General features: G+C 36.8%; 1 protein-coding gene and 1 non-coding gene across 4 annotated transcripts in view; one reads left to right on the top strand and one right to left on the bottom strand.

The window, feature by feature from the left end:
• cacnb1 (calcium channel, voltage-dependent, beta 1 subunit) overlaps nt 1–12,910 on the bottom strand; it is a 59,031-nt gene extending 46,121 nt beyond the window's left edge. For 2 of the 3 annotated variants that reach the window (XM_023278733.3, XM_023278736.3), the window contains exons 1-2: nt 12,641–12,910; nt 3,484–3,570 (exon numbers count right to left, since the gene is read on the bottom strand). In XM_023278733.3, the coding sequence (XP_023134501.2) occupies nt 3,484–3,570; nt 12,641–12,730 (177 nt within the window). In that variant the 5' untranslated portion in view covers nt 12,731–12,910. The remainder of the gene's footprint in view (nt 1–3,483; nt 3,571–12,640) is intronic. The other variant, XM_023278731.3, reaches the window with a different exon arrangement.
• Nucleotides 6,521–6,592, top strand: trnac-gca (transfer RNA cysteine (anticodon GCA)). The gene has a single exon. It is a non-coding gene; the product is annotated as a tRNA-Cys (tRNA).
• Nucleotides 12,911–18,960: the final 6,050 nt, after the last annotated feature.

The following is an 18,960-nucleotide window of genomic DNA, read 5'->3' as shown; positions in this document are numbered from 1 at the left end:
TAAATATGCAAAAATGTCATTAATTTAGAGATATTTTAAACAAAATGATGGATAATAAAGACAGAAAAACAGTAAATTATTTTAAAACTGTTATTTTACAAAATTTCCTTGTTTTGTTAAATGACAGATAACTAATAAAGTCATGGAGCAAAGTATTTAATTATAAAAAATAATAATAACAAAAAAATAGGCAAAACCTGGAAATGATGTCCACATCAAAAATCTGTATTTTTACAAATAGCTATTTGCTCTTAACTGCAAAATGACAGTCTTTTTACTGGCTAAAACTAAGCAAAAATATATTAGTTTAGAGACATTTTAAAGAAAAAATATGTATAGTAAGGATTGGAAAATGGTAAATACTCTTTAAACTGTTATCTTACAGAATTTCTTTATTTTGTTAAATTAAAAATAATTTGTAAAATCACAGAAGAGAGAATTTAAGTATTGAAGAAATTCTGAATAATGTTAACATCAAATGTGTTTAATTTTTTACAAAGAGTACTTTGTTCTTTCACAATGTGAGACTGTAAAATTGTATTTTTTTAAACTGTATTTAAATCAGCAAAAAATATTGACCATTTTACAGATGATTACCATCATTAGAAAGAATAAGTTGTAGATTAAGGATTTAAAGAATTGTAAATAAATGTTTTAACTGTTGACCGTATGGCCTTGCTTTGTTAAAGTACATAAAATATAAAATATATATAGAAATAAATATATATAAAGTATCTAGTAGAATCTGAGAAAGGTTTTAACTTAGGTGTTGACTGTAAAAAAATAAAATTTACAATACCACATCAAAAATCTATATTTTTACAATTTTTAAGTTGCTTCATTTGACTGTAAAAAAATTAGATTCTTCATTAATATTATATTCTTTTTTTAAGTGTTATTTTACAATTATTATTGTTATTTGCCTTAATTTGTTCATAATAAATTCACAGAAAATTCTAATAATTCACCTAATTTATATGTTGACTGTGACAGAGACCAAAACTGTACACATCAAAATACATATTTTTACAAATTAAAATTTTTATTTTCTCTTTTACTGTATTTAAATTTGCTAAAAACATTCATATCCATTATTTTCACAACATTATGTATTATTTTAAGTCTTTGATTGCATTTTTTAAATTTCAGAATTTTCCCAGAATTTTTGGTGTTTTTATTTTATTTTTTTCCAGTGAAGCTGCAGGTGGCCCTTCACCTCCTCAAGTCAGCGAGTTAATGAAGGTGTTGGCTGGAGGAGGAGGATGCAGAAACCTTTAGAAACCAGGGGAGAGTTCAGCTTCCGACAGCGGTGGGATTTTTAAAACATTTTTTCTCCTTCTAAAGCAACGGCGGCACTGAACAGGTAAATGTCATTCAGCGCGGATCACATCACTTCCTCTTGCCAACGAAGAGGTCAGGCGGAAAAGAGGGACTCATTTAGCTTCGGTTTTGAGAAATGTGGGACGAGGAATGCTGGAGGGGTCACGAGTGTGTGATGCCTGAAACTAAATTTATGTATTTCAGAATCTCGTCTGAGCAGGAAAATGGATCTTCTGGACCCATAAATGCACTGATCGATGGAGTTAAACCTCCTGTGGGTGGGTCAGGGTCAGCTGGGATTAGATCTAAAACACCTGAGGGACTGGGTTATATCACCGCCGGCCCCTCGGAGGAATCTCAGACAGTAAAAGCTGCGAGTAGCGGCAGTCGCAGGGGGTTTACTGTTGTTGTTGCTGATGTTATCAAAGCCACCGCATTGAGTTCAGTCTGTGGGCTGCCTGTGACACGATCAGGGTGACGAGAGAAGAGACGAGCCTTGTTTAAAGACAAGAAAATAAAGGGTTCGGATGCTCACATTATCTACAGAGTCAACAATCTACGATAATAACAGAGGGGAAAATGAAACCTCTTAAACTCAACAGTGAGATAAATGTTCTACTCAAAAAGTTTGTTTTTTTTTGGAAGATACATCTTGTAATTGCTATATTTGCACATTGATGTGAGCTGGTGAGTCAATTCTACAAGTGTTCTAAGTAAATAAACACAGCTGGGCCCAATCTACAGCAACCAAAGTGCTAGAAATTAAAAGTTGATTTGTATTAATCTGGAATAACGACTTCAAGCAATTTCTGGGCATTTTTTGCTCCTGGTACTTTTTTTTTTTTTTTACTGCAATATAAAGTCCTGCACCTGAATGGAAACAGAACCAGGAAGAAGAAGAGAGAACTCAGAAATGTTTGTTGTGTAGTTTGACAGAGTTAGAATGACAGAAATCATAATTGCTTTCAAAAAAAAAAAAGTTACATTTCTTTGACTATACATTTCACAAAAAAAATAAAGGTGGACTCAACAAGTAGAACATTTGCCCACAGGTGTTGCCAACACTGGAAAAATAAACGGTGACTCTACATACTATAGATATTTCACTATTTACATTTTTAATTTGTTTCCACACTGCCTGTAGTGCAGCTAAAATGTTCTTGAATTTTTGTCACATGACCGTAAGTTACAGCTGAGTTGAATTTTTTCTTTTTTACAGACTCTTGTTAGCGGTAACAGATTATTTTGCTGTATTTTTAAATGAGACATGTAAAGGGATTTGAAGTAAATAACATGATTTTAAGCTTAGATTTGGCTAATTTTAGCAAAGCAGAGGCACATTATAGATGATTAGTTCAAGGACCATCGGGACAATAAAAATGCATCATTTTATTGAGTTTCTCCAGATTCTGGCTTTGATAAAAAATAGAATTTTACAGATTTTTTAAAAAATATATATAACATGCCTTTCAAAGTTGAGAGTAAGTTCTAGGGTTTAGATGGTTAACAGTTGCTTCCTGAACAATTTCCATAATATTTTTGGGCAACTTGTGTTCTAGTAGCAACATTTGATCAGTAACTGAGTTGTTTTTAACTTATAAAGCTTGTAGAACATTACAGAGCGTTAAATGGATAAATAATATGCATTTTTACAAAAAAAAAAATGTACTGAGATGCATCATGCTGTACGTGGTGGACTGAAACTGGAGCTGCAACTATTAATCATCAACTATTCTAATGAGTAATTGATTAATTTATTCATTTGTTTGTTATATATGCATCAATGAGCTTGATGATTGTATTTGATTCATGAATCCCTCTTGAAATTAAGGAAATTCAAATATTTAATTGCATGTTTTGTCTAAAATACAAATACATTGACTGTTTGATTAACAAACTACTTCTTTCAGCTGAAGTGCAAAGATTTTTTACGTCATTTGTGTAATCTGTAGTGGAATATAAGAAACATATTCAGCTGCAACATACATCTGCAGAGACATCAAACCTATTTGTAGCTCAACTGTGCGAACGATGATAAGTAGCCGCATTAAAAGTCCTCTCTGACTCCATTAAACTTGGTATTCATTAAATAAGATTAGAGGGAAGCTGAGGCCGAGTCTGGCGCCCTGATTAGTCTGGCGAGGATTAAATGTGAATCGTTACCTGTCGGACGAAGCTGTTGGAGGTGGTGTCAGAGGAGGTGCTTCCATCCGAGCGCTTGAACCGGCTCTTCCTCTTGGCGTACTTTCCCTGAAAGACGAGAGGACGGAGGGCAGAGGGGAGGAAAAAGAGGGAAAAAGTTTAATTGTGCAATTATCTTGACGCATTTCTTAGAAAACCTGGCGGTTATTAACATTTGGTGTGGCATGTGTCGTCAAATAACGGCAGACAGAGAGCAGCACGAGTCCCAGACAGAGGAAGCCGAGCTCAGAAAATGTGCTCGTCGCTCATTACTGTTCATTTTTCATGTTCTGATGCAAACTGGGACCTCGTAATGCGATTGGTGGACCCCTGGCGACTAGTTCCATCCGGGCTGGGCAGAGGTCACACATCGCATTATGAGCCGCCATCGCCATGGTAACACAATACCCAATAATCGCATTTGTTGGGAATCGGGAGACGCGCGGATATGAAAGCACGAGAACAGAAGAGCTGGTTGAGAAATACACGAAACAAATTAATACAGAAGGTGTTTATGCCACCAAAAAACACTGAGAAAAATAGTGATGCCATACACTCTAAAAAATAGTGTCTGGCAACAGTTTGCAGCAAAAATAATAGTCAAAATCACAAAAATCCAGTTTGAGGAATTGTTTTCCCTCTACAATTAAATGCAGTTTTAATTAATTATCTGAAGTGTATTAAGACAGAAGAGGGAACCTGAAATCCTCACACTCAAGGTGAACAAAAATTAAGTTAATTTAAGCCAATTTCATGAAGTTATTTCAACTTTAAATTAGCTTTAAATCCACTAATGCAGAAATCTGAGTTTAATTTACACACATTAAGTTGATGCAACATTATTATATTATTATAACGCAATTCATCAAGGTTTATCTAAATCATCAAGTTAGTTTTTATCTTGCAGCCATGCATGTAACAAAGACATGGGAATATGCAACTTGAATTACTTTTTAGAGTCCCATTTTTAGTTCCAAAAAATCCAAAACTTTTAGCAAGAGGTGCATCAAAAACGGGTTTCTTCAGGCACCTTAAACTGCGCTCCAAACTATGCAAGCAATTTGTTCTTTTACTACGTTTTACAGCAAAATTACACTCTTTGTGCTGGATTTAAAGGAAGGAAAACATTATTTTAGAGATATTTGCCATGATTTGAAAGCAAAGTTGTGTACATTCAGGATTAAAGAAATACTGAATAATTTTTTAAGTGATATTTTACAAATGTTCCCTGGTTTGTTAAGTAACAGATAATACCTATTTAGAAAACATATCAAAACATCAAACATGTATTTTCAGAAATAGCAATTTGTCCTCTTGCAATATGTGACCACAACTGTACTGTTCTGGTGTATTTAAACTGCTAAAAAAGATCAATGTTTTACAGATATTTGCTGTTATTTTCACAGTTTTTTTGAAAAGCATTTGAAAATGAAATAATTCTTGCCCCATCGCTGCATGATTTTCACTGTTTTCCATGTTTTGTTTTACAGTGAATGTTAGCTAATGAAGATATTACAGCAAAACATGATTGAATTATTTTCTAACAACCAAAAAGAGTAATGACGTTGTGAAGTAAATTCAAGAAGCCCACACCAAGTATAAACCCCAAATCCATCCAAAAACAAGAGCCAAAGCTATGAGGTCACCTTCCCAGTTATAGAAGAGTTTGTCTCTAATGCACCACCCAGCAGAAGAAATCATGTCAGGGTCAGTCTTTCATGGGTTTATATAAATGATCCACTACTGCGACACTTCAAGGCCTCCACAGAACGACTTGTGTGGACCGTAAAGAAAGAAGATCAGACCTCCTGTTCTCTCCGAGGCCTCAGGGTCACACTGGATTTCTCAACACCAACAGGACTGGATGACAGACGAAACTGAACAGGTGAGAAACACCAGTCAACATATGACACACCTAGTGTCAGCAGGAAAATATAACAAACCCAGTTCAACATACACAGGGTGCCTACTAATACAGCTTCTTTAACTGCATGGCTGCAAGTACAAAAATGCATTGATTGGGATAAACCTCTTAGATTGCAAACAATATTTTGATGAGTTGTGTTGACGTAATAATGTTGGCAGTTGAATCAACTTAATATTAATATGCATGAACTAAATACTTTGCTTTGTCACTGTGTCAAGACGGTGCATGTGAAAATGTGCAGGTTGAACAAATACAATTTAAAGGACATTTCAAGACAACATTTCTCACAGCAATACGGCCTGTGTTTAAATATACAGCTTGAAATAAAAAAGAAGTTAACTCCCAAACCGTTTTGTTGCTGAATTAATCAATTTCCTAAAAGCTACATGAAAATAGGCAATTTTTTTATGACAACTCTCAACTTCAAAACTTGTGTTTATACCTACAGTAATCACGCATAACACTTAAAAGAAACTAGATAAAGCTATTTAATTTTTACAAGCTATTACCTTAAAAAAAAATTAATTGTGCTTGTGCATTTATCATTTATTAAATAAGTGCTAATTCCACTAACTCAGTGCAGCTTGTTGGTTGAACATAATTTCATGAAAAGCTGTCATGTAAAATGTAGAATCTTCATCAAAAAAATTGTACAATAAAACAACGTTGAACTTTTTTGAAGCCCTTGTCTATTTTTCTTCACCTCATTTATCGCCATTAACGTTTAAATCTCCCAGTGTCGGAGTTTAAATTCAGGTTGCAACACATTATTTTACAAAAAATCAGCTGTTTGTACGCAGTCTGACGTAAAATAGTGGTTTTACTGACGCCGACATACTGAGACAATATGAACACAATTGTTTAGATGGAAGTATTTCGCTGCGTGTTTGTGAATAAATAAGTTGCAACATTAAAAGTTACTAAAAAGTCAACATTTAACTGTATGTTCAGTTATATTTGATTAATGTATCTAAACCTGACACTGTGGGAGAAACGAGCTACAACTCAAACGTGCAAACCAATACTTCAGCAGTCACTAGAACTACACCTCCTCCTGTGTATTGACAGACCTCCCAGTGTTTCCAGTCAGTAGGGGGTATAGCTCAGTGGTAGAGCATTTGACTGCAGATCAAGAGGTCTCCGGTTCAAATCCGGATGCCCCCTGATTTTTCTGTCACATCTCGTCTTCCATTTAAAGGTTGCCTTGTCAGATCACCTTCCCCTCACCAGATTCAAAAGACACCCTGCAGTTTTTGTCAAATATCTGAATACTCTTTTCTATACTCTTTAATCAGTAAATCAAGTTTGACTTTGACTGGAACTGCACAGTATCGGATGAAATCAAATCATTGCAATATTTAGTTTTTCTGGGATATAACAAAAATCAGGAATTTGGACCAGATGGCTTGTTATTTGGAAAGAACTAAACATTGTAGAATGACTGTGCATGTGCATCAAATAATGAAAATAAACCAGCTGGGACCTTTCTCACATGGTGCAACACTCATTGTTGGCATTCAGATCTGACTTTGCACTCATCATGCAGAGGTTTGTGATGCTGATTTAAATGGTTAACCTAATTGTTGGCTCATGTTGTAACAACCATTGTAGCACACACCAGACAGAATACCTGTTTTTGATCAACATAATCTTTTCTGTTGCAGAAATATTTCCATGCAACTGCTTTTGGAGTCTGCATGTCAAGAAACTGTCTGATGAATGAAGTTAAAAAAAAAACGGCATGGGAAATCCTTGAATCGGACTAAACAAGGTTCTACAGGATAAACTTCTCATGTAGACTAGTCATGTAAAATGAAAATTGTGCAAGTTTTCTTTCATCTTCAAGCAGGAAAAAGTTGGAGCATGATGTATTTGAGTCAGTTTTCTTTAATCTATTACCTGTAACTTGACACGAATGTTGAAACCACGTATTATGCGGCCTATTTAAGATTTCTACTCTAAAGTGCTTCAATTTCTGGTCAAAAGTCAGTCATAGTTCTACTGTAATGTCACAGATTTAAGTGTCGGCCATCACGAAACTATCTTTAGTTTGTTTATTAGGATTGATTTAACAATAACTTTCCAAAAAACACCCCCATTAACATATTATCCAATAGATTTGCAAGAAAACTCATTCGAACATTGATATTTTAGCATAACGTCACCAGAAACAGAACAATAATTGTTCAATATGATAACTTGCTTGAGTAGATTTCAAGTCTACAAGTTAATTAGGTAATTTTTCAACTGAAACACATTTGCAAATTAAATAATTTAGTCTGCAAAAGCTTTTGTATTGCTGATTGTGCTAGGAAAACATTAACTGCTGTAAGAATTTTTGGGGTATTTCTGTGAGTGAGTTATCCGATATGGTCAGTGAAATGCACTGAATTACTACTGATGCAAACAAAACTCTACGGCCGTTGGGGTGACGGTAAAAATTGCATAAAAAATCTAATAAACTCGGCTGCAGTACCATCAATATCATGAGAAACTGCCACAACCAGTCGCACACTTACTTATAGCCAACCAGTGAGCAACACAATCTCTTACACACACATGGACGCTAATGTAAAGACTGAACAACTGCTTTAAACCGTCCACATGCCAGTGCCAACAGCGACTGTCCTCTGCTCACTATTTTGTTCTCACTGTCACGTCGCGTTTGAAGGTCCACGTCGAGGCCTGAGGACGAACGCCGCCACCGCCGTGCTGCCTTTAAACAAACATGACCCGCTACACCGAGCGCTAAATGGTGCGACCACACCGCGAGCTTTCCAGTGTTAGCAGATGAAAGACAAACACAACTGCTGCACGCTGCTCTCCAAAAATTCAGACCAGACCATGAATGCATTTTTAAGCTATTGTATTCCAAAAAACATGATGTGCCGTGCTTGATTTACTGATAAAGATGGGAGAGGGTGAATAAATTGCAGAATGCTTCACAAGAAACTAACTTAGATGTGCCCAATGGCAACTACAGTGGTACAAATTCTTCCAAATTTGCTGGGGTTTTTTTGTGTTGAAATCAAATAGGAGGTGAAAGATGCTGGACTTCAGTCAAATCCTGCTCGGAATCAAAAATAGACAATGACATCGCTATTGGCAAATCTGTCCACCTACATTGGAAAAGGTTCCAAGAATCATGAATTCTCTAAAAATGCTGTGTGCACTGATGAAAAATATTTTTTAATATGTGCAAAAAATTCACAACATTTCTGAGGTTTACGGTAACATTTTAGACCATATCTATCTAGATATACTCTCTGATCACAAGCTTTGCTTCTACACCTGATGGTAATAATTATTCACCCTATTTTAATTCTTTGTGCATTATCGAGACGCAAAATTTAAACTGTTTTCCTAACCGACAGTCAGCAGAGTTACCAAACAATAATTGGGTAATCGTAAGATGCATGAAGTACAGTATGTTATTCTATATGCTGATAGATCTATTTTCACCCCCAAGCAAGTGACTCTTAGTGCAAATAAAGCTGGTGAAATTGGCCACTCGTGCAAATGAACACAATTCGAGTGGGATCCAGTTTGTTTTCAATATGTGAGCGCTAGACGGAGATCATTAACCACCACAGAAGTCTTTGTCATGGTGCCCCTTTACTAGCTAAGCCCCCGCAATATTCTCTCACAACATATACAATAGTATATAAATATGGAAAGCAAATTCCAATCAGTTTTCTTAACATTATCAGTCAATAATTGATTCATTGTTGAACATATTAAAGTGCTCGGGACAACAGTCTATACGCTGATACACCATTTGCTGCAAAAGCTTCATGATTACATTAGAGGACTAGCCGTCTTGCTTAATTCTGGTTGGTCGTACAAATATGAGCTCTGCCTGGACGCCACTAACCTCCATTGAAGTCTTTGTCATGGTGCCCACTGCCAGCTAAACTCCTGCAATGTTCACTGCTTGCCAACATGGAGCTACTTGTAGTCCACGCAACCACCTCCTCTGACTGCTACAGCATCAAACAGGTACTACAGCAAATGTACAAAACATTTTCTGACTTGCATGTCTTTGCCTTCTGCATTACCAGCTAAGATACTGAAAATGAAAATTAGCTTCAAAATGCAAACTCAGATCTGCTCAGGTGTGAATCCAACCACTTCCAGATGTTGAAACGCAGCATTTACACCTGCATTAACAGGTTTTGTCTTTCCAGATACAGCTCACATGGTAACAGCAGGTTTACTGTATATGGTATCTCACTCACAGCCTAAATTTCAAAGATCTGAAGGTGCACCACGGTCTGGTTGTCAGCAGATCCCAACTTTAGCTAAAGGTAAACATGCTCTGAAATCCCTCAATTTTTCTTCATCAGAGTTACATATTTAGAAGATTTTTTCCATGAAAATAATCTCTTCCTACCTTAAAATGGCTCAGATGTCGGGCTGCACAACAAGTTGTCTCAGCATCGACACTGTAATGTAAGCATGCGATGTGCAAATAACTCAAACGCATCACAGACCAACGTTTTTTGTCGCTTGATACAAAAAGGAAAACTCCATTTTCTAAATTACAAGAGAAGTCTATTGGATAGAACATCATTTACTCTATTTTAAGGGTTCAGATTTTTTGTTTTAAGTATATTTAAAGGACATGGAGTTTGTTAAACTGCAGGCTCCACATGTGCACAGCAACAGCAGGAGATAAACATTGAAAAGGAAGATTTGGTTCAAAAAGAAATCGGTTGTATGGAAATATTTCAGCTACAGAAAGAAAGAGTTTAATCAAATGCAGTTTTTTTTTTTGTTTGCAGACTCTTGCACTTGTTACTGCATGAGACATACATTTGTTTAATCCTTAAATCAGCACCACAAAGTCAGAGCTTCATGCCATCTCAAGCAAAGCCACTATTTTGGTTGCCTTCGCCAGTGTTGCAACATCAGAGAAAGATTCCAAATGGCTTTTTTCAGCCTTTGTACAAATATTTTTTTATTTTCTACACCAAGAAGTCCTCTGCAAAAATGACCAAAATCATTCTAGAATGATTAAGTCCTTCCAAATTAGCAAGTCGTCTGGTGATAATTCTTGGATTTCTGTAGAAAAACCAAATATCGCAGTGTTTCTTCCAACAGTGAGCAGTTCTAGTCGGAAGCTTTTTGTGAAATCACAGTTGATTTGCAGGTGAAAATGAAAAGAAAACAGATAATGTTGACCAAAAACAGGTACTCTGTTGGCAACTGTTGCATCCACATGGTCTTTCTAGAACAATTAATTCTTTCTAAATACAGATGTTCAAGTCATTCTGTGAAAATACTCATATTTTGCAAAGTCATTTTATCCAACATCACGTAGCTTTAGTATGAAATTCCATAAACCTGAATCTTTGAGTTTCAAGGTGGAATCGCTCAATCGTGGTGCTTATTTTACTTATTATGTGTCTTCCAGCATATTAAAAAAAACACCTTGTGAACATTTTAACAAGGTGAAAAACTAGATTTTCGCCGGAGGGGGTCTTTGAGGACGTTGGGTCAAAGCTGAAGCAGATAGTGGCTCTTTTCCACCTTCTAATAAGTGATTTAGAGAACACGGCTCCACTGTGGATTTACAGCCGGTTAAATAATCTGCTTGGCTCGTCCTGCTGGACTATGGCACCACATATCTCAGCAATTAAGCTGGCAAATAAAACCATATATGAGCCAAATTACTGGAAGAAAGCAGCGGCAGAAGCAAAGTTAAGCTCAGAACTAACAAGACGTGTGTGGATGCAGGTTTGGTTTGTGCGTTTAGATGGATTTCCAGCCACGATGGGACCGATTCCTGTCAGCAAAGGGCAGAGAAATGCCAGAGTGAGCGAGGAGGGGAGGCTTCCTGTTAGTAAACATCCTCCCAGATTAAGAGCATAATTAAGGAGGGTGTTGTGGCGCCGAGCAAAGGGGGGGAGGCCTTCCAATGGAAATAAAAAAGGTGAAACCTGGAGCAGTTTTTCATAAATTCTCCTCACAGAGATCCGAATCTGTAATCTGACGGCGGATCTTTAATCTCGGCCGCCCTCAGGTGCTGAATTCAGATCAGTTCATTCTGTCCTCGGATAAAATCCTGCAGCCTGACATCTCTGCGGGTCTACATGAACTTTATGTCTAATTGATCAGAGGTGCAACACACACTCGTGTGAACCCCCCTGCTGCCAGGAGGGCGTCCATCTGTTTCTCACCAGCAGCCTCTCAGCAGATAAAGATCTAAAAAAAGCTGGACGAGGTGAGATGGTGAGAGCAGGATGAGCATGGTGGGACATTCAGAGCGGATGGATGGATGGATGGATGGATGGATGGATGGATGGATGGATGGATGGATGGATGGATGGATGAGGGGGGAGAGAACGGAGGAGGGGGAGGAAAAAAGAGGGGAGGGAGAGGAGGACTTGGTGAGGTTTGAAGCTCTGGTGAGGTGAGATGGTGTTTTTTTTTTCCCTCTCCAGAGAGACAATGACTGAGCTCAGCGTGGGTGTGTTTGTTCTAGATATTCTCATCTTTTCATCCATTTTTTAACTGTTATGACTAAACAAGCCCACAACATCATGTCACTTCCTAAAAGCCGGTGACTATTTGTAGCTGTGAAAAGAGTGACACCGTGGAAAGATGAGGGATAAATATAAAAACCAAGAAAAAAAGCATTTTATCAAGTTGTTTTTTAAGGATGAGAGGTGCTGTTAGACAGCAGGATTTCAGCTTTAACTGATTTAAAGCCAACTTTAAAAATCACTCTTCTTCACAATTTAAGATAAAAATCAGCCTCCAGTTGATAGAAATCAACATTTAACGCAACATCCACTTCGTTAATTGCTGCTAAATTAAACAAAGGCGTGGTTTTCCCCAAGAATCCAATGAGCAGACAGCATAAAAACAAGCGTTACATCATGGTTCCATACAGCACACAGACTTATTAAAACCAGTTAGGCCGAGGATGCAATTATAAATCAGAAAAAAACACAACATATCAACCATTTATGCTTTTTGAAAAACACAGATTTAGAGCAAAATCGAGCTTTACTCGAGCGTTTTTGGCTCCCGGAGGCGAATTACGCGACTTAATTGCAGAACAACCTGTTAATCTCCAGAAGTGAAGCGGCTTCTCTGCCGTCAAACAGCATCTTCAGTGGGAATAAACCACAGGACAGTCGGCGCTGAGTGTTTTCTGACAATAATTCTCATTTCCTGCTTTTTTCCCCACCCTCCGTGTCTTACCTGTGTGTGTGGATGATGGTCGAACATGTCCATTTGGATCTCCTGGGTTGAGGTCGAAGGCGTCCTGGACATACTACTTTTCTGTACCATTGGATTTCACTTTTTGAAATAAATTCTCTACCGTCAGTTTCGTGTGTTTACGATGCTGTCCGCAGACTCATCTTCTTCTTTTCCTTTTTTTTTTCTCTCTTTCTAGTGGAGGAGGGTGAAGTCGCTGATGTATCGGAGCTGCCTGCTAATATAATGGCAACAGCTGCCTCCCTCCAGCCTATAGCGTTCCACACTGGCGCACCAGCCTTTTACAGCGCGGTCAAGTGTGCGCAATTACGCACGGACGTATCCACGGACGCCGTTTTCAAAATAAGTTTTTGCTTCCATTTATTTTTATTGTGCTAATTTTACTCCAGCTTTAAAGATACTGCTGTTACAGGACTGTCCTTCTATATTAAAATCCATAACCAGTATTAGTTTTGTCTTATATATATTTAACATACCACACACACACACACACACACACACACACACACATACACACCTGTTTACCCTTGCATATATTTTGTAATTTCTCTTCTTTTTCTTTATTTCTTTGACTTACAACCATGACCACTACTATTTTCGTGCCACCACATACGAATGTGTGTACTGGCATGACAATAAAAAACCTTAAATCCTTGGTGAATGAATAATACTGTGGATATTTTTTCATTTCAAATAAATGTGAGAATATTTTGGAGAATATTTTTGGACAAGCCTTTTCTGTCAAAAACAGCAAGCTTTTGATCAAATGGAGAATAAATCAGGAATATAAATGCAGTCGTATTATGTCTATATACAGTTATTCACAAATCTTTTATGCACTAAAAATAAATTGAAGATGCTCCAAAACTAATGCAATGAAAAATTTTATTCTCAACTGAAGAGCAATAAATCATAAAAATGTGATCACTCTGTTGCTAATTTGCTTTTAAAAACAGAACAATTTCTCATCAGCGCACAATTTTTTGAGGTTCTCGGGTTGTTTTAAAGCATCTTGGAGAATTTGACGCAAGTTCTTCTGGAAATTTAGGTTGTATTTCGGACCATAGCATCAATTGCAGGACTTGCTCTAGTCCTGTTGGTAATTAAGGTGATTTTATTTCACTGTCACCGCATGTTTCAGTTTATTGTCTTGTTGTAGAATGATTTGGTTGCTTCTCTAATCATATTGTGTGATGTAAGTGCCAAAAGTTGGGCAAAAGGCATAATATAATATAATATAATATAATATAATAAAATATAATATAATATAATATAATATAATATAATATAATATAATATAATATAATATAATATAATATAATATAATATAATATAATATAATATAATATAATATAATATAATATAATATAATATAATATAAGAAAACCACCTACAAACAACTTTGTTGTCTTATGTCTTGGTTGTGTCATTTCGCATCTCATTTTTATCGTTTTGTGTCTCATTTATCTTGCTTTATGTCCGATTCTTGTATGGGTTGTTATATGTCAGTTCTTTCATATCTCATTCTCATGTCATTTTGTCAAATGTTTCGTCATTTTAAGTCTCATTTATGTCATTTTGTGTCTTGTTTTTGTTATCTTATCTGTTCGTTGTATTGCTTTATGCCTCATTCATCTTGTTTTGCGTCTAATATTTGTCTCATTTTGTGTTTTGTATGAGTTGTGTCATCTTTCATATCTCGTTCATGTCATTTTGCGTCTCATTTTTGTTGTTTTGTGTCTCATTCATCTTGTTTTGTGCCCGATTCATCTGGTTGTGTGTCTTGTATGGGTTGTTATGTGTCACATTCTTCTTTTGTATTGCTTTTGTGTCATTTTGTCAAATGTTTTGTCATTTCGAACCTCATTTGTGCCATTTTGAGTCTTGTTTAAGGTGCTTTGTGTCTTGGTGTCAAATCTTTTTGTCCAGTTCAAGCCGTCCGTTTTAACAGTATCCTGATGTTGTTAATGGTCAGTATGTTACTGTGATTTGGCTGCGTTTTTTAATGGTAACGTATCAATGTACTGTTTGTGTATTGTTATTTAGAAATGTGACCACAAACAGGCCTACCTCAGACAGCCGGTGCTCTTATTTTGAAGTCCTCCTCTGGTCACCGGTGTGTTTCGGCGTCTTCTCTCTATCTTGACATGATTTTCTGCCTCTTGTGTGTCCACAGACTCCAGCTGGACTCTGGATGTCCACGCCCGCTGATCAGACACTCCTTCAGAGCAGAGCTGGAGGGGTCGCCGGTCCCTTCACCGGAACCACCGGGACCAGACAGCGGGAGTCCTGCAGGTGACAACAGCTCGATTTCACAGGTAGTTTGCTGCTGCAGCAGGAAGTCTGTAGGATCTGAAGAACAGGAGATTCATGCTGATGTGGCTGCAGGACTGTGGACCATATACTAATATAATGTGGACTCTGGCGCCCAAAACATCCCAGAAATGTTGAATAATTACAGTTTAAAGGCCTCAAGAGAGCAAAGCAAAATCATAATATTATCACTTTTACTAAAAAGTTAGAAACTGATCACTGACACTTTCTCTTCATTCTTTATGCAACACTTCCTTTCTTTTCAAATCTTTTTATCCTTCTTTAAAAATTCTCTACTGATTTCCTGTGATCCACCAAAACACCACGATAAATTAAATCTATGTGAAACGCTTCTTGGCAATAAAACTATTCTTCTTTTCATAATAAAAACAAAACATGAAATGTAATATTGTATTCATCATTTGGTTAAAAGTGTAGAGCTGTGGTTAAAGGTCAAAAGGTGAAGAACAGAACTAAATGCAAACAAATGTTGAAACCTGTGTTAAAAGATTCGTTGGAGCACCTTGAACACAGACACACAGTCAGGTCCATCAGTAGCATGAACAATTTTACATGTCAGTAAAATGCAATATTCTGCAGGAAAATCTGAGTTCCTGGATCTAACTGGACTTGTTGGTTAATTTTACCTAATTTGTCTCTTTTGCATCTCTTTACTGATGTTTTGTGTCTCATCTTTTATCTTTTCGTGTCTCATTTTTGTTGTTTTGCCTCTTTTGTATCATTTATTTGGTCTGATTTTTCATTTGTGTCTCTTTTTGTGTCTCCTTTTTGTCATTTTCTCTTGTTTTGTTATTTTGCGTCACTGTTTATTTGTATCTCATTTGCATCATTTTTGTCTAATGTTTTGTCATTTTGCGTCTCATTTGTGCCATTCTGTGTTTCATTTTTTCATTTGTGTCTCAGTTTGTCTCCTTTCTGTCGTCTTGTGTCTTCGTTCTGTTGTTTCGGGCCTCATTTGTCTCACTTTGTGTTTCGTTTTTGTTGTCTTCTCTCATTTGTATCCAATTCGTCCGGTTTTGTGTCTAATTTTTGTCATTTTGTGCTTTGTTTTTGTTGCTTTGAGTCACCATTTAAATGCTACACTTTAACTGAACCTCATGTTGAATGGCAGGAATCCAACGGAGAAGAACTAAATCAAACACCAATAAAGGAAAACACACTTCATATCCAGCAAAATGTGTAAAGGCTTTTTCAATGTAGAATTAAAAGTGTATTATAGTAAAGAATGATGAAATGGAAGCTCTACGAAGACTAGATTCAGCAGTAATCTGAGAAGACTGTCACACCTTCGCACATTCATTTCCTCCACCATTATTGATCCCAAATTGGTATTGACAGAATTGGTTTTTGGGTACAGCGTGTTCCGATAATTCTAATTAGCTGCTGCATTGCAAATTTGCAGTTTAGAGTCTGTTGAGGCAGAACTCTTTGTTTCTCCTGCACAGCAAAAAAAAAAAACTAAAAAAAAACCTCCAGCCAAGCTCGTGTTTTTCTGCATTTTTATCAGTTTGCATTGGACAAACCGTGAAGCCACAGCGGAGTTTTGGACAAATACGAAACATTTTACACGAGTCCAGCTGAGATCTACAAAAGACAAATCAGTCCAGACGCATTACGCATCCTTCTCCAGACAGACAGGAGCTCAGATAACTTCTTTTAGCGGTTTCTACGCTGCTGTTCCGCTGCTGGATGACGAATTCGTCCTGTGCCAGCTCATGATCCGCATGATTTCATCCGTTATTCTGGGTTACGTGAGGTGAAGAAGTCACACAAGTGGCCCTCGTGCACCCACGCCGCGAGCAGCGTTGCAGCGTTGCCATGGCGACGGGCTGCTGCCGATGCTGCTGGAGAGTCGAGGATGCAACAATAGCAGCCTGAATGAGCAGCCGGTCAAATAGCAGATGGCTATTTTTACAGGAGAGCCCACTCAGCAAACCGACGCACCGATGCCGCTTTTTATTTTTAACGGAAGCCACTCGACAGCCTGGAACTGCGTTTTTCTAATATCTTCACATGTTCGCAACAACTGAAAAACTCTCTTTGTTATTTTTGACTCTCCATGACGCTGCATATTTTTACATATCAACTTGTTTCTGGTAATTATTATGCAGTTTAATTATTTCACACCTTTAACAGGGCGAGTTTCACAGTGCATCATTTAACCTTTAGACCGGCTGACGTTACTTTAGCTCTGTGCAGTATTTTGGGAACACAAATTCTTCTTCTCCTGCGCATCTTTCTTACTTTTTCTGAATAAACTGGATTTACAAACATATATTTTCCAAATGACAAAGCAGCAACATATTTGGTTTGCAGGACGTACATTGTAGTATTTTTGACTATTTTTGAGGCATTTAGTCATTAACTGTTCTGTATGATGCAGGATGTAAGCCACCTAGATTGTATTTTTTGAGAATAAATGCAGCAAAAACATGCTATCTTAAATATGCCATCAGGACTTGTCAGTTTTGGAACAAACTGCATGAGGAAATAAGGCTTGTAGAATCAGTAACTTCTTTTAAATCACCTCCTAAAACCCATTTTACACACTTGTTTTGATGTGCAGGTGTCTTTTTATTGCTTAAATTATTTCATTTGCATTGATTATTACTTAATATGGTTTAAACTGGTTATTCTGATCACATTTGTATGTGTTTACCCTTAAGTTTTCTGTAATTCTTGTGACATTCTCCATCTATTTATATGCACAATTGCACTCTATGAACTTTGTAGCTTCTCTCCCCTGTAGTTTGTGCTTTGTCCTCTCTGCAGGTATTTCTGGATTTGGAGAAACATCAGATGTCTGAACTGCAGCTACTGGTTCCACTGATCTGTTCTGTTTCTTCTGTCCTTTTCGAGGCAGATGGCCTCCCTCCCTGAGTTTCTGAGGTTCTGCTGAAGGTCTCTTCTTGTTAAAAGAGAGTTCTCTCCTCCTTTGTTGCTGCTCACAGTAATTTTTGGGGGATTTGTTGGCTTTTTTGGGTATAATTGTGCAGGAGCTTAACCATGATTTTTAAATTAGTCAGGTAATTTGTCAGAATATGTCATTTGTATTATTTGTAATATTATTGGGTCTTAGCCCTAATATTTAACTTATTTGGGTATCCGTACATAATATTGCTGATCTTTATCCTTAACATTAAACTTGTTGGAGTGAATTTGCAACATTTTGACTCAACAGCTGATGCTTTAAGTGTGTGGTGTAAATAACAGTACATTTAAATTTGACCTGACTAATATTACATATTGTGTTTTGCATTTTTGCATCTGTTGTCTTCTTGCATTAATAATGTCTTAATTGCTGCTATGTTGCCTTCTGCTGCTTTTGCACTCTGTAAACCCTTGTTTTCAAAAGTGCTATACAAATAAAGCTGTTATTTTATTTATATATTAGCAATGCGTTTATTGATTTTAAAGACCAAATTGCACTGTGGTATTGTTATTATTTTATTTATTTGAGTACACAATGATGCAACAGTGCAGTATTGAAGATTTTAAGATTTCTAGCCAAAGAATGAACTGTTAAAATTAAATCTTTCGGATTGCAATATAAAACCTTTGTCATTATAATCCAAAGATGCATATTAATATCATGTAAATACTTTCTTTAAAACATACATAAGCGTTTGTTTTTGACTGGAGTCTTGTATTAGTGTCGTTTCAAGTCTCAACATCGCCCTCGTGTGGTGAAACAGCAGATTACACCCAAATACTACTTCCCCCATGATGCATTGCGAAAAAACTGGCTAGTACCATTATTTTGCAAAGGGGGTTTCAGCGATGTGAAATTTTATAATTCGCTCGGGATTGTCTTTGTCTGAATTCACTTTCTACTAATTTTATCGTCGAATGTGATCGTGTATTAATACTGTTGAATATATAGAGAAATAATAATGTCTAATGGGAAGCGAGTTGCTTTGTAGGTTTTTCACGATCGGAGATGGACTCTCCCCTTAAATGGTAGCGTC

This window comes from Amphiprion ocellaris, chromosome 19, assembly GCF_022539595.1.
Source record: "Amphiprion ocellaris isolate individual 3 ecotype Okinawa chromosome 19, ASM2253959v1, whole genome shotgun sequence".
Classification (NCBI taxonomy): Eukaryota; Metazoa; Chordata; class Actinopteri; family Pomacentridae; genus Amphiprion; species Amphiprion ocellaris.
Note: the sequence above shows the minus strand (reverse complement) of the source record. Positions and strands in the feature narration are given on the sequence as shown.